Genomic DNA, 16,823 nt, shown 5'->3' on the forward strand with positions numbered 1-16,823 from the left:
CTAATGAAACTATATTGTATTCATATAATTCACCCTGTATTATTATTTTAATACAAAAATTTGTAAGAAAAAGGGAGATTGAAACAGTATTTCAATAGTGTAATTTAATTTAATATACAGTAATGGATATAACAATACACGATAATATAGTAACAATAATACTGTAATTTAATATTTTAAATAATTTCTATTAAGTACTTACTACTTATTTCTATATTTCCCATAATGTTATCAACTTTCATTTAGGATTATCCAAAGCTTTATTATCCTAAACTTAAAAAGAAATATGTTTCTGTAATACTGTATAATTTTTAAGTCTAATATCATGTACCGCTAACATCCTAATTCCCAACAAACCTACAACTATATCCACTAATTGTAAATGTGGTCTGATGAAATCTATATTGCAATTCACATGAAACAGGAACAACAAAGAGTATTTCAACACTCAGCTAACATTAGTCAGCCTCGCGTCATTTATATCACATCTCCATTCTTCTTACTCATCCTCGTGCAATGACCACATATAGTTAACCGAACCTTCTAAAAACAATGTATTATTACGATTTCACAGGGAGACGTGAAGAGAGTGATTCAGCACTTCCACTTCACAACGTGGCCCGACTTCGGAGTCCCGAGTCCGCCTCAAACGCTAGCTAGATTCGTTCGGGCGTTTAGAGAACGCGTGAGGCCAGATCAGAGGCCGATTGTCGTCCATTGTAGCGCAGGAGTAGGTCGCAGTGGAACATTCATCACGTTGGACAGAATACTTCAGCAGATCTTGGTATCGAAGTACGTCGACATCTTTGGAATAGTCTGGGCAATGAGAAAGGAACGTGTATGGATGGTCCAAACTGAGCAACAGTACATTTGCATCCACCAGTGCCTCCTGGCTGTGCTGGAAGGTCAGGACATGACTGGACCACCACGAGAGATCCACGACAATCAGGGATTCGAAGGTGAGTGTCCTTTGAGATAGATGTCTCCACGATTAGGTAATTTTGTTCAATTTGAAAAAGAGAGTTTGTTCCTTGCAACACGAATAGGGATGTGTGAGTACCGCTCGTGTTTCGAACACTTGTCTTTAGCGAAGAGTAGTTTCTAGTTAATTGTATGAAGGTTCTTGATGAACGTTTTGTTTTATTTCTAAGATGTAAGTAGAGTGTTTATTCAAAATATCATTTACCTGTGTTATTTTTGCAGTAAAATAATTGATTGGGTAATAGAAATATTCCAGATATTACAGTAATATTTTAATTCACAAAAATTGTTCAGAGTTTTAACATAAGTTGAAAAAGGTTCTGCATAAAACTGGATGTTTTGAGTACTCACACATCCCTAACGATGAAACATACTTTGAACAACGAGTAAACGAATTAACGAAAATACACGATGAAATAAAAGAACGCAATTTTCATAAATATATCTTTCAAATATGATTTAGTTCGTGATTATTATTAAATAGCAAACTACTCGAAGCTTCAAGTATATTTTGTCCCAAGTTCATACAATTCAGCACATAATGAATAAATTCATTGAAGTGTAACTTTCGATATTTACATTACGTTGTTGGGTAACCGATGCATTTCCTCTCTTTGTGTGAATTAAATTGTTCAAAACGGAGAATAGTAGTGCATGAATAATTCGAGATTGACGAATTTACCAAAGTCCAAGGTACTTTGGGAGAACGAAAAATTCATCGTTTAAAAGATACCCATCAGTTGTCCAATTCTTGTCTCGCAATATCAGTAATTCGTGAAATTAATTTTCTCAACCTTTCTTTTTTTAATATCACGAACTACTGCAATTGCGTTGGCAATTTGTATACCGTGACATCTTTATGATAACTCTTGAAAAGATACTTTATTAACAATCAAAGTATGAATCTTAAGAGGTGATGGTGATGGTGATGGTAGTAGTGGTTTTGGACTATTGGTCACTTTGAGATAAGAGATAAAAAGAGAAAAGGTATATTCGGTTTTGTGTCACATGCAGAAGTGTTGCTTTTGGTAAATTGTATCACGTCCATACGTAGTGAATCACTTCCCCTCTCCAACCTCGTAATCCCTTTGAATCCAGGCAAGAATCGAAGCTCCGTTGAAAACACAAAGACTCCTGCTGAGGATGAAAAGGAAAGGTGACCCTCGAACTGCGATTCCGGCGTCGATGGTAATTTCGATCCTGGCTTATTTCTTCTTCAACCTGTTTTCTATTTCTTTCTTGTACCAAGTGTTGCATGATTACTAGTTCTACATATCATTGCACGTGGCTTGAGAGCTAATCGAACGAAAGTAACACGTATATACGTTTCGAATATACAGGCTGTGACAGATATATATATATATTTTTTTCATTTTTTTTTCTTTTTTCTTTTTCATTCAATGATAAGTTTGCCTTTTTACATAAATTTTTCCAGCAAAGAGGAACCATGCAGTGGAGTAATAATCTTAACGTGCACCTTTTATTTATTATTTTTGTTAAATAAAATAAATAAATAAATAAGTTTTGTTTCGAATATACAGGCTGTGACAGATATATATATATATATTTTTTTCTTTTTTTTTTATTTATTCAAAATATCATTTACCTGTGTTATTTTTGCAGTAAAATAATTGATTGGGTAATAGAAATATTCCAGATATTACAGTAATATTTTAATTCACAAAAATTGTTCAGAGTTTTAACATAAGTTGAAAAAGGTTCTGCATAAAACTGGATGTTTTGAGTACTCACACATCCCTAACGATGAAACATACTTTGAACAACGAGTAAACGAATTAACGAAAATACACGATGAAATAAAAGAACGCAATTTTCATAAATATATCTTTCAAATATGATTTAGTTCGTGATTATTATTAAATAGCAAACTACTCGAAGCTTCAAGTATATTTTGTCCCAAGTTCATACAATTCAGCACATAATGAATAAATTCATTGAAGTGTAACTTTCGATATTTACATTACGTTGTTGGGTAACCGATGCATTTCCTCTCTTTGTGTGAATTAAATTGTTCAAAACGGAGAATAGTAGTGCATGAATAATTCGAGATTGACGAATTTACCAAAGTCCAAGGTACTTTGGGAGAACGAAAAATTCATCGTTTAAAAGATACCCATCAGTTGTCCAATTCTTGTCTCGCAATATCAGTAATTCGTGAAATTAATTTTCTCAACCTTTCTTTTTTTAATATCACGAACTACTGCAATTGCGTTGGCAATTTGTATACCGTGACATCTTTATGATAACTCTTGAAAAGATACTTTATTAACAATCAAAGTATGAATCTTAAGAGGTGATGGTGATGGTGATGGTAGTAGTGGTTTTGGACTATTGGTCACTTTGAGATAAGAGATAAAAAGAGAAAAGGTATATTCGGTTTTGTGTCACATGCAGAAGTGTTGCTTTTGGTAAATTGTATCACGTCCATACGTAGTGAATCACTTCCCCTCTCCAACCTCGTAATCCCTTTGAATCCAGGCAAGAATCGAAGCTCCGTTGAAAACACAAAGACTCCTGCTGAGGATGAAAAGGAAAGGTGACCCTCGAACTGCGATTCCGGCGTCGATGGTAATTTCGATCCTGGCTTATTTCTTCTTCAACCTGTTTTCTATTTCTTTCTTGTACCAAGTGTTGCATGATTACTAGTTCTACATATCATTGCACGTGGCTTGAGAGCTAATCGAACGAAAGTAACACGTATATACGTTTCGAATATACAGGCTGTGACATATATATATATATATTTTTTTCATTTTTTTTTCTTTTTTCTTTTTCATTCAATGATAAGTTTGCCTTTTTACATAAATTTTTCCAGCAAAGAGGAACCATGCAGTGGAGTAATAATCTTAACGTGCACCTTTTATTTATTATTTTTGTTAAATAAAATAAATAAATAAATAAGTTTTGTTTCGAATATACAGGCTGTGACAGATATATATATATATATTTTTTTCTTTTTTTTTTCTTTTTTCTTTTTCATTCAATGATAAGTTTGCCTTTTTACATAAATTTTTCCAGCAAAGAGGAACCATGCAGTGGAGTAATAATCTTAACGTGCACCTTTTATTTATTATTTTTGTTAAATAATAAATGCTTACAAGGTAACTACGAATTTGTATTATTATAATTTAATTTGTCTTTTTCATATTATCACGATTTACCAAGTTTGTGTTATTATCATTTAAAATGTAGTCAATGTTACTTTGATTTAATGACGTTCTGTTGAAAGAAATTACGATAAATCAGCGAAAGGAATAGTTAATAATCTGTCGTAACGAAAATGAAATTTACTTCGTGGAAATGAATATGATTTTATATTTTCGTAATTTATAATTTCAAGTTTCATTAGTTGCAGAAATATTTTAGATAGTTAGAAGTGTCAGCCTATCTTGCATTATGAAATTTTTGTGTATTATTCTTCTCCATATAATACTGTAAATTAATATGCATAAATACTGAATGAAGCATGAAGTAAAAGATTTCGTTGTACATTGTAAACTTTATGTTAAGAAATTTCATTTTAGCTTTGGTAACAGTAATTTGAATGTCAACGACTTATGAAAGCTGTTATTTTCATGTGTACGCATTTTCTTAGACCATAATTATTGAAACGTCTAGTATCTAGTAAACTTTTACAGGAGGAAGCTATAAAATTATTTTTTAATCTTTGAACATCATTCCTAACTTTTTTATTATAGATAGAAACGATGGAAAATTGAAAATATCAAATAAAAATATTTTGAAAATTTTTAGATATTAATTGCCAATAATTTTTATTTCGAAATATTTTGAAATATCATTTACAAAACATGAAATGAGAGAATAAATAAAATATTTTTAAATATTTAAAAATACTATATATAAAATATTAAAATAACAAGAAAAATAGTTGAAAATATACGCAAATGCAATCATTTATGGACTAATGATAAATTATATGTAACTAATCGATCACTAACCACAGTGGTGTAGTTCAAGTGAATTAACGTCAATTAGTAAGGCATAACAAAGTCACTAATATTGCATTAGGATCAGTATGCCAGCATCGCACTAATTGTCCTCGCACTTAATCGAATGGCTTTCTGATTGGTTTCTACAAAACTAGACAGCATGATTTTCATTCAATTCAAACGTGCACAATTAAACAAAATTAACCAGAATTCTCACTGGTGCTCGTGTGTATTCTTACAGACGACGAAGGAATAGCGGAATCAGGAATGTGATGTTCGAACGCCTCGTTTCATTCAGGGATCAACGAACACGAGGATACTTTGGAAGTATTTTAAAAAGGTGCGGTGCACCGACAAAAATACTGTCACGATACGTGCTTGGCACTCTGTCAAAGTAGCGAGAATGTATACGAAGGAAAATCGTCGATCAAAGTGTTCGATATAAGCTCGAGGCTAAGTTCGACGAAGAGGACGACGCGTGACGATTCCTCAGTCATGGTACCAGAAGTGTTTCTACGTTCTCTAAACGAAGGACAGAACCGATTAGTTAGCTCTGTTGCCTAGAGAAGCATACGTTCAAGTGATACGTCTTCTTAGTTTTCTTTCTTTAGCGACGACTTGTGAGGATTCAAGGACCAAGGCTAGACGCGTGGCACGATGAATCGTTGAACGTTTCGTGGACGTGGTAGTAAACGAAATTTGCTCAAGGTCGTCCCGACAACACAATGCTTGAAGCTTAAACTGTCGACAATAATCGCTTGTTTATGTTGAACTTTCATCGCGAAAACGTTGATCGAGTGAAAGCAGGTATTAGCTAACTGTAGTTTGTCATAGATCAATCGATCAATGTGAAAGAACAAGAGAAGCGTTAGTCCTATCTTTTACGTGGTAGACGATGTACTATACCCTCATCCAATCATACTAGACACATTCATCCGACGAGACGTGCAGAAAAATTTCATTTCCGAAGAGAAAGTGGAAGACCTTTGAGAGAGCAAAGGCTTTGAAAGAGTCACAGGAGCTTTTCCAAAGAAGTAGCCGACGATTACCGAAGTCGAATAAGAACACTGAAAGTCGCTCTGACAAACGATGTTGGAATTCTAATTTAAAATTTAGGAAAACATCGGATTGAGGAAAATTTGACGAAAATTGCAAGAAATTCAATGGAGACCAGCTGTTCGTGTATCTATAGCTTTGGAAGTGGATCGTTTCATTGGTCATTACGAAATACACTAAGAAAGGGAAGCTTCTGAACATGGATGGTGTTATTTTTCAACAATTACACGTGTAAATGATTATAGACGAAAATGTAGCGTTTCAGCGACAAGTGTTCGAAAAGAGTGGGGATGAAATGATGTAGCATCGCAGAGAACCTTTCGTAGGTAACAACATGCGTTTGAACGTTGGTCTGTCTCATTGTGTAAATATGAATCGCTGTGTTCATATCTTCGAACTGATCAGGCGGTTTCTGAAACGATCACCAGAGAGCATATTGACGAAACTGACGACATATTCCATTTCGAAGTTTCGTCGAGGGTATTTCTGCCTCGATTTCCACGTCGACACGATCGATGCTCGCGTTTAGGTACCTATCGTGATGTAGATAAGTACAGATTGCATATCTTAAGGATTGTAAGAACCGCATTGGGTTGCCACGTCTCGATAGAAACGTTTGGTTCGCAACAAATCAACTTATGTAAGCGATACAATGATTCTAACAATTGCAAATTGAAAATAGAAAATTCTAACAAATTTTCACTTTGCGGCATAATTTTTATTGTCAATAATATTATGTACATTTGTTATTTATATTACTAATTAATCGTTACTTTTACAAACGTTTTAATACGTTTCCATCGTGAATTGAACTAGATGCTTGAAATTACAAATTCTTTCGAAATTCTTTGAAAATTTCATCGGTCCCGAGTAACAAGATTTCCTTGTAATAACCGATTTGTTGAGAACCCGGACGAAAGTTGGATCTGCAACGATGCTAATTGAAATCGCGAGTGGCAACCATCCGTCCAAGGGCTGTAGTAGAGACGCCAATTATATGTAAAACATTGCCTAGAATGAAAAAAAAGGGGAAGGTATGAAGACGAGAGAAGAACGATTTCCTTCTTTTTTCATGACAGGGAAAGCACATGTCAGTGGGAACAAGAAACTCGCATCTTCGTAGAAGTCATATCACTTTTCACGAGAATCACTCGACGATCCGTATAATATACATATTTACTTATTGACAGTCGATTCGAAATGACGATCGCGAGATCGTCCTTGAAAGTTAATTAGCGTAGATCGTTCGTTCTCTGACATATCGTTGTCAACGTTTCGTGTCGTTTATCGTTAAACGAGACATTCCGTTTTTAATGAATTGTAAACTAAACCGAACAATGAACTGTGAAAGTGTCTTCGAGCCAAGAGATCGATGAACGTAATCATTGTGCAATTCGTGAAATATCAACGGCGAGGTCCGACGAAGAAGTCAACGATCCAACAATAATCACTATTAATCGCTAATTCGACTAACCGTCAAGCGGAAAGAGCTCAGGGCAGAGCGAAACCAAATCCTTGTTTCACGGTGAAAATAAATAGCAAACGTTGAACGACGACGCGTATAGAACGAATCGGAAGATCCGATCGTCACTTCCGGTACTTAGAGTCAGATTTGTTCGATGCTACAAAATCGTGTACTTAATTTTGTATTTACGGCGAGACAAGTAGACGTTGGTCGTGGAGAAAATCGTAGGTGTTTAAGAACAACAGGGAAAAATCGATTAACTCTCAGCAGGGTGAAACGAAATTCTCTCGATCCGGTTCCCTCGAGAAAATGGCGGAGTGACAAACTCGATCGAAGGGATTGAAATTCACTGCCCACATGTATTTTTGGAAGAACGTTTTTTATATCGCTTAAGTATGTACGTAAAACGAGTGGCGGAACACGTGATCGTATTAGAGAGAAGAATGTCCTGTCGACGCCTTTTATCGATCCGTTGATGTCTACCGGAACCGTGATCCATCGATCGACCATTCTATCCATTCTACTCGAACTAATCGAACATGATCGCCGAGATAAAAGGCAACAATTGTATCATCGTTTCGTCACACTTGTGTCCAGCAGAAATTTTCTTCAACCTAATGGAACGACTGACCGGAAGTATTCCTGCAATGTGTATCGTCGTAGGCTATCGTTATTAAGCATAACGCGGGATTAAGTATCGATATGTAAACTGATATTATCGTCAACGAATATTTTTGTAATGCTTCAAGGATGATTTGTATCGACGGATATTAGCTAAGGGAATTGCCAATCGATTGCCAAACGCAATAGAGAGTATTATAGAGCGTTAAGATTTGTATAATTGAACCCTGTTTTCCGGGCTTGTCTCCTCGTCGTAATAGACTTGCATTGTTCCGTGTATGATAAGATTTCGTAGGTATAGTATATTCTACAATTTAGGGAAGAAGAAGAAGGGATACTGTGAAGAATGGATCGATAAAGATGGAGATCGACCGGGCAACTGCAGTTTCCAGTCCATCGAATTTCGTTGTTCTATGCTACGCTGTACATGTACGCGAATATATATATTATCGAACGTATTATTGATGTTTCTCGTGTAAATGGATAATCATGATTGTCACCGGGTCGTTCGAGTTTCATTTGGAAAATGCACGCGTTCTTGTTCTCTTTATTCGTTGGTATTTTCTCGAGTATTGGAGATCGTTTTGAATTCGAACGTTTCAGCTAATCCTAGGAGTATGTAAAATGTAGATGGATATGTTCATGGTAGGAAGTAACCTTATTATTTAATCTTCTTCTACATCTTATGTTTCCTACATTTTTCTTTTCTCCATTTTTTTCTTTTTTTTTTTTCTTTCTTTTTGAAATGTAATTTTCCTGATTTCGATACGCTATTTTATGATGCACTTAGATAATTTTGTAGTAACATAAATCGTAACGTTGTCGATTTATGACATTCGTAAGCAGGTATTAAATGAACTTTTTCTATTTTTGTAAGTATTAATGTTATCAGCAAGTCGCAGGGAACGTAATTCTTTGTATTTTCTTGTATAGCTCTCCTCGTTATTTTTCAGTAACATTTTAATACCGATGTGATAATATGTTCGTATTCGCAGAGATTTTTGTACGAATTTTTATGTGAATGTAACAAACCAAAGTCGAAGAAAGGAACATTAACCAGTATTTTCTCACCTTTTATTACGTCGAGAAGTTTATGAAAATGATTATCTCTATATTAAATTAAATTAAGCTGAATTTCTATACTGTGGCATTTTATGAAATTAAAACTCTTACCTGGTCATACAAATGAGAAAATGAGAAAAACGAAGAAGATTACTGGAGGGATTGCGAATAGACAGATTTTGCGAATACGTGATACTTTATTGCATTTTGAAATTGATTCAACTCTCAGCTTCGTGCTACTATGATCCATAAATTATTATTTCTCAGTTACTTCTTATCAATGCATCGGAAAAGTATGAAATTTCACGTTGGCCCGATAATACTTCGTCACCGATGCGACACCGTAGTTTTACGCAGGCATCTGTTTTCTTGCATTGATGCGTTTAATGTGATAACTAACAATAAGAGAGAAAAATAATCATTTTTACAAACCCATTAACACAGTTTCCGTCGAAAAGCGTGCAGATGTAGGAATCAAATTTTCGATGAATTTTACCACGTGCTGAAAGTCAGGAATTACCGCGAATTCAAACTCTTTTCTAAATTATTTTGTACATAAAAAGCAGTAATTTCTGCGAAATTATTTAATAAATAAATTTTATTACGAATTTTATGAATTTTGTTCCGTTGTCAATGACTATACGCTAATTTTTAATACGAATTATTGGTATGTACGTACTCGTCGAATAAGAAAAATATTGTATCGCTTGTAAAGAGGATTACACGCTTGGTTACTGTTAACGATTTCATGAATAAGTGTTCGTGTATATTGCTTTCGTCGAACGAGATCCACGAGATCGATCGTGAATCGTTTCTTCACCCGCTCAGGTTGTCAGTATACCTACGACGTAATGCACAAATAATTGAAGAAAATTTGGGTCATTGTCTGTGTAAGTGTGCTTTTGTAGATACCACGATCATATCAGCGTAACGTAACGTAATTTAAGAACGATCTGTGTAGTAGGATCTGGATTAATCTATATTAAGGCAATTAATGTTTTACCTTATCGCAGCTTTTCGTAATGAAACCAGTAACAAAGATCGTGATCTAGATTGTCGGGTAAATTTTGCCACGTTCATTGGACAAGCATCGAATTAGAGATATTATCATAGCTTTATTGCTTATTCAGATTACTATCGTTTCGGAAATGTAGTAGATGAAAGTGCTGCGCTTGTACGAACAATGAGTGACGAAGTTGTGTATCTTTCACTTAGGTATACTTACCAAGAGGGCAAAATTGATTGCACAATTCAAAGGAAATAGACGAGAATTCGATCGAGAGTAAATTCGCGAACCTTTCGAATATTTATACGCATCGAGTTCAATTACGACACGAGATATAACGATTCGAATTTCACAAATCAAAGACAAAGCGGTACTGACCACGAATCGGAATTATTTTTATTTGCACAGTGCTCGATTTTTTGCAATCATGATTACAATGTCTTTGTAACGTATACGAAGGTCGATGAGAGTGTTTCGCTGAAATTCGATGAAAATGTATTTACCGAAGGTTTCATAGATCAATTGTCTTCGCAAAATTTATCATGGGGCATCCATTTACCATTGCAGATCGAGCACGGGAATACACGATGTGAAAATTGCGTTGTCATTAGTGTAATAAATGCGTTATTCTGTGATAAAGCATAATGCTCGAGCGAATATGCGAAATTCAATGTGCGCGAGTAGAAACAACGTTTCTGGGTGAAAACGGATGATTAATTCGGTTCGTGCCAATTACTTTTTAGTCGACTGATAAAGACCCGAATATACGACGTACAAACATCACCACACGGTTGTATGATAAATTAATTAATCGATTAAATGATGGTTAAAAGAACGCGTATCATCGCTGTTGTACATAGTACGATAATTAAGAATGGAAAGATTTGTACGTTTATATTTTTCAAATGACGCGCACAAATCGTAGGTCTGTTAACCTAGCTACGTAACGTGGTTGACCATGACGTTCACAGCTAGCTTCATGTTGCTACGCGAGCACGTGCTGTTAATATTACGTCATGTTCGAGAGGTGGTCTTCTGTCAAAGGATTCTTTGTAATTATAACCAACTATTTGGAACTTTCATTTTGTGGTGTTACTTATAAAATTATTCTTTCAGTCGGTGACTTGTAAGGAAGAGATTTGACGTGAAACGAATCGACATGATACGGAAGATTTGTATGATCGAATGTAAGCACGGACACGGCAATGGAACTGCATGAAAATAAATTAAATTTTATTAACGAACGCATCATTCGTCGTTGAATGGTTTGTACAGAAATATACGTTCCATTAAATATATACACTTTCGTAATATATTATGTTTTATCGTAATATGTATTTTTATACATAAATCCACGAAGTAAGAGGCGAGTTGAGGTTAGGAGGAAAAGTTGAATCAAAGCAGTGTATTTCTCGCGAATATGTCGTACGATCGTAATATTTTCGTTGCATAAAGATAGATAGATGTGTTTAGATATTTAAATTCGCAGGTTTGCATCGAGCATGTACCGCTATTTGAAATTTTTTCTCGACTAGTAATAACGCTGAAATTTGCGTGCGCAAGAGGGAAAATCATGTATCGCTGCGTAAGTCTGCGTTTCTTTTCTTTTGTAAATATAGAATTTTGTACCAGCTGTCAGAAGAGCTGATGATTTTACGAATCATCGATGCGAGTAACTATCATTGCGATTCGTAAAACCATCTGTGACACTCTTGTTGTAATGCTATAATAAAAACATATTAGTCTGTATCTGAAGAATTGTACAGCGTGCAAAGCACGAAAGGGCACGGGTTGCCCTGCCAAAAAACAAAAAGAAAGACGAAATATGCATATATAATAAACATGGTTCTTCCAATAAAAACCACGTTCTTTTCTTCTATTTGGTATTTGAATTTTATATTTTTCATATGCATTAAGTATTAGAGGGTTTTTAGTTGTTGGTTATTGCAGGATTATTTTTCATAATTTTGTTTCGATTATCTAGGATTAATGGTAGCATATATATATATATTCATTGGTTGAAATCAGAGTATTCGGAACATGTAAAAAGCATTGGCATAGGGTTGTTTATTATTGTAAATTGGTATAGCAGTGTCTTTATAATCTTGGTCTGAAGAATTGTGTTCAAAATACGTTCCATTATATTTCAGCTTTATGATTGTCACTTGTTATAATTGTAAATATCATATGAATTTTATTTTTTAAACATTGGTATCTTTATGTGTACCAATTGAACTGGTAGGAGAGGGAAAGAATTAAAACATATTAGATTCAAGAAATATTGTCTTTATTTTGTTCGTCTGTAGTATCAAGTATTATAAATTTTCATAGTAATTAATTTCTGTTACGTTTCCAAATATTCTGTAAGCTGTAGAGAATATCAAATAATATTAAAGACTTATGTAACTTATTATTAATTAATTTATATAGAATGTAAGAAGATCATAGTTTGAAGTTAAACTGAACAAAATTCAGTAAAAATATATATATATCTGGTAGTATTTAGAACTAGTCCAATGCCTGTGGAAATACAAGTATTTAAAGGTTCACTTATTTTTTCACAGGAGAAATAGAATATCAATAATTTTACTCTTTAAAGCATGCTTCTGTTATGAAAAATTCTACAAGGAAATATTATTTGGAAACAAATAATTATTTTACACGAGACATTATTTCCACATAATTCTTTTTTTTTTTCCTTTTTTCCTGTATTATACATTCAAGTCTACAGACATTAAAACGCGATCGTGTTAAAAATCTCGCGATTTCTATGAAATTTCTATTTGCAACATCGATTGATTTACAGTGACAAAGTACGAACACCACAAGAGAGGGTGACACGATTTTCACTCTGTATATTATTATCGTACACAGACGTGTTTCGATTATTTTTCTTTTTCGAATGCACCATATTCGTTTATTTCATTTTGCTTTACGTGGTATCTAGAAAATAAGAGAATAGAATTTCTTACGACAGAAGGTAAAGGATAACCATAAACATGAAACTAGTAGAATAGTTGAAGGTCTTTACTGTCTTACTGTTATTTTTAATTAAAAATCGCTACTTCGAAGGTGACATCCTAAATCGAATATTCGAAAGTCGACAATTTCTGCGACGATTCCGTGACATGTGTCTGAGAGGATGAAGCTAATGACGGTGAGGGTAAATTAGACGTCCTTGAATTCAATGGCACCTTCGGAGGCAATGGGCCCATTTTGTTACGAGTCTTCATGTTTGGCTCCAGCGTCACGTTTCCACTATGTGGACGTCCTGAATATCGAAAATAGAAATATCACACGAATGAACATACAAGTCGATTGTGTGGTTAATTCACGAATGAAATGTAATTTATCGACCTCGTTTTATTATTTATGGAAAGAATAATAGGAAATAAACCTTGGAAATAGACTAGAAATAAATAGAAAGTAATGTATGTAAAACTAAAAATGGAAGTTAATAATAAGGAATAGAGTTAATAAATGGTAATAAAGGAATAAAGGAGTAAAGGAGTAAAAAGAATCGTTAACTCTGACATAGGGATGATGTTTCTCTAAATATATAATTTTTTCAATCTGCCAGCTTTTCGTATCTTCTCAACAATTAATTATCTTTTATTAATTATCCCTCTAATTTCTGAAGAATTAAATTTTTATAACGTTATTTTGAGCCAAAGTAGGGGTTCTTAGTAAATAAACTAATTTTTTCTCACTTCAGTGTCTGTATATGGTAGTAACTATTTTTAGAATTTTTAGAATTAACTGCGAAATTCTTTAACGAGGAAAGTATTTATATTCGCTGCATTAAAAGATACGAAAATAATCTAATATAATGAAGACATATTCCTGTAAATAAGTGTGTGTCCCTGTGGTTGGTAAAGAGAAAGTACTCGAACTGAATTTAAATACAAGAGAAATTTATTCGTCTCTCATTTGAGAATTTCAAATAACATAGAAAGGATATATTTTCGGACATATTAAAAAATATTTCGTTATTCAAAGTGACTTTTTCACAACACTATGGTATACATTTTGTATGGAGAAAGAACTGAATACTGGTATAGTAGCTCCCGGATAAGTGATCACTTGACCAACATAAGATACAATCTTTTTGGTTATGATGCTGAATATTTCAGTAGATACTGAATAGAAACTAGGATATAATAGAGATAAGATTGTAAAAATTTTGTAATTTAATGACAAAATAGAATAGCATGTTTTTAAATTGTTATAAAGTTTAAGAAAAATCTTTTAGTCTCTTTATTTTCATCTTGAAATCTAAAGAAATATTTAATCTAATTATAAAATTATAAAATAAATTCAGAACTTAAATCAGTTTTGAGTTGAAATAGTATTATATGATTCTGAGTAAGCGTTCTATTTTTTGACTTTTTCTCTATAACCCACATTGCCGTTTTTACACTCGAAACTATATTGCAGATGAATCCTGTATCGATTTCCTATAGCACTGGACAAGATTTTAGATTTTCCGGTCTCTTCATATTTCTGTCAATTCACTTATACCAAAACAGCCGAAATGCCTTTACTTTACACGTTTTATCGATTCTACAATTTCACAGTATGGTGGTCGCTAGTATATTGCTTCGAACCCTTATCTTGTCATTTTCCATCAGATTTCCGTCAATTTTCCCGTCAATTCTCGTCGATGTGCTTGAAAATGTAAGCTTTTACATCAGATGAATTTTACGATCTCGTCTCACGTTGGCTACTGTCGAATGAGGTCGTGTAGTTGTTCTATAATGTCTAGTCATGAAAAGTTATTAAAATAATTATAATAAATAAAATTATTAATTCTCCTAACATTTAATTTATTAAACTATATAAATAAATTTTTTGATGACTATATAAATATTAGACTTTCGCTGTTAGATGATTAATCGAGTTCGAAATTTTTATTTTAAAGTTTGAAATTATTCTTTTGATCGGTCATTCATTAATCCCATCAGACTGAAGCATGAATGACCATTGCGTGCAACTATGATGACTAAAAGTGGAGATTGAAGTAAGATAGTTGATTTCAAGGTACTTTAGTTGAAATGAAAAAGTTGAATGATCAGAAACTATCGTATTCTACTTATGTATATCTAAAACTGGATAAAAATACTTCTTTATGCGCAAAGGATATAAAATATAATAATTCTTATTATTATAATATAATAATATATATAAATATAATCATTCTAATTACTTTTCTTTCTTTTAATAGTTTTACAGTTTAACCCTTCCACGAGTACGCGTTTTAAAACAGCTTTAAGACAATATTCCGTTTAACTCACTAGCGCCACCACGATTCGTAACTGCAATAAGCGTACCGTAAATATCGTATATATCGTCAAAATATTTTCTTGTTTTACTGATATAATCTTGAAATTTTCTTCGTACTGTACGGCTGTACTCGTGAAAAGGTTATGGTTAAGGTTAAGTTCGTTGTAGTCAGACAAATCTTTCTTTTGGGAATAAAGGTAATTTTCGTTACTAGATTATACGAGCTCCTGTTTGTTGAGTTTATAGTGCAAAACACTTGGCAGACTCTTTTTTACTTTCCTCTTAACTGATTCAGCATTCTTGAGAAAATTCCTGGCGCGGTATCTTCTACTGTCTTTTTATCATCGTTGTCCTCATTATTAGGATGCCGGCGCAAAATGCGGCTAAGAGAGCCTGCTCGGGGGTGGAACAGCTTTTTCGGTGAGCCATCTTTATCCACCAGCTTCAGCATTCTGCCTAAAGAGTTGCTCTTCTCCTTTTTCGAAGCTTCCTCGCTACAGCTCTCTACAGATTTAGTTGGGTTCTGACAAAAAGAGAGGTACAATCTCAATCTCTTTAGAAAATTATCAGTGAGGTTATTAAACGGTCCGGTACACTTATTGCGGAACAAAAGGCGTTTATTGATTAATTTCTCATTTGTAGCTGGAAACTTTTAAAGTAGGATTTAAAAGCGTTCTAGAATTAATAATGTCGACCTTGTAGTAATAACTGAAATAATAACTAAAATTATAATGGCCTAATCAATAAGTAGGTGTTTAAGATATTTATTATCCAATATTAAAAATTATACATTAAAAAATTACTACTGAATATCAAAATTTTAGAAGTTAGTTATTACCGAATGTTAAGATTGTTATTAATTACTGAATATTAAAAATTAAATATTAACATATTATTTAGGTTAGAAATGTAGTAATCACCAGGTAGTGCAATATTTTTGAAACTTAACTTAATTTATTTAAAATTTTAAAAATATTAAAGAATATTGGAATGTATCGTGAAGAATCATATTAGAGGTGCGCGTAAGTATACCTTTTGTGAGATTAAATTGCTTACAGTATCAGTATCGATATTTATGGATGATTTATCCGCGACTGGCGTTTGAGAGCGTTGCTTAAACATTTTCCCCATTCTATTAAGCGTAGCAGTCTTCAATTTTCTGGCATCTTGTCTGACAGTCTCAACCCTTGAGATTCTTTCAGTTAACTCCCCAGGTCCTGTTTTCTTTAGAACTTCTTTATTTTCATTTGAACCTAAAGCAAGCAAATCGTATTATCGCGGCGTTCCAGTCGCTTTTCTTTGAATTTTTCTGTCACATTGTTTAAGTTGATATTTCTTTAAACTATATTTATTTTAGTATTTCGGTTGATTTTCTTTT

The 16,823-nt window shown here is 33.4% G+C and overlaps 2 protein-coding genes and 1 long non-coding RNA gene across 6 annotated transcripts in view; 2 read left to right on the forward strand and 1 right to left on the reverse strand.

Moving 5' to 3' along the window:
- The window catches only part of Ptp10D (Protein tyrosine phosphatase 10D), a 91,138-nt gene extending 84,507 nt beyond the window's left edge, over positions 1–6,631 (forward strand). For 2 of the 4 annotated variants that reach the window (XM_017897280.1, XM_017897281.1), the window contains 2 exons: positions 575–959; positions 5,194–6,631. In XM_017897280.1, coding sequence (XP_017752769.1) covers positions 575–959; positions 5,194–5,225 — 417 coding nt within the window. In that variant the 3' untranslated portion in view covers positions 5,226–6,631. Of the gene's footprint in view, positions 1–574; positions 960–2,079; positions 2,142–5,193 lie in introns of those variants that run through there. The other 2 variants (XM_017897278.1, XM_017897279.1) reach the window with 1 other exon arrangement.
- Positions 6,632–9,766: 3,135 nt separating this feature from the next.
- Positions 9,767–11,411, forward strand: LOC108545580 (uncharacterized). The gene is made up of 2 exons (XR_001890095.1): positions 9,767–11,214; positions 11,279–11,411. It is a non-coding gene; the product is annotated as an uncharacterized LOC108545580 (long non-coding RNA).
- A 4,305-nt stretch (positions 11,412–15,716) lies between these two features.
- LOC108545582 (uncharacterized) lies at positions 15,717–16,609 on the reverse strand. Its single transcript, XM_017897277.1, has 2 exons — positions 16,502–16,609; positions 15,717–15,968 (listed from the first exon to the last, which is right to left on the reverse strand). Exons 1-2 carry the CDS (start codon positions 16,574–16,576, stop codon positions 15,717–15,719), a joined length of 327 nt encoding a protein of 108 aa, XP_017752766.1. The 5' UTR covers positions 16,577–16,609.
- Positions 16,610–16,823: the final 214 nt, after the last annotated feature.

Source organism: Eufriesea mexicana, unplaced genomic scaffold (genome assembly GCF_001483705.2).
Source record: "Eufriesea mexicana isolate 0111107269 unplaced genomic scaffold, ASM148370v2 scaffold497, whole genome shotgun sequence".
Lineage (NCBI taxonomy): Eukaryota > Metazoa > Arthropoda > Insecta > Hymenoptera > Apidae > Eufriesea > Eufriesea mexicana.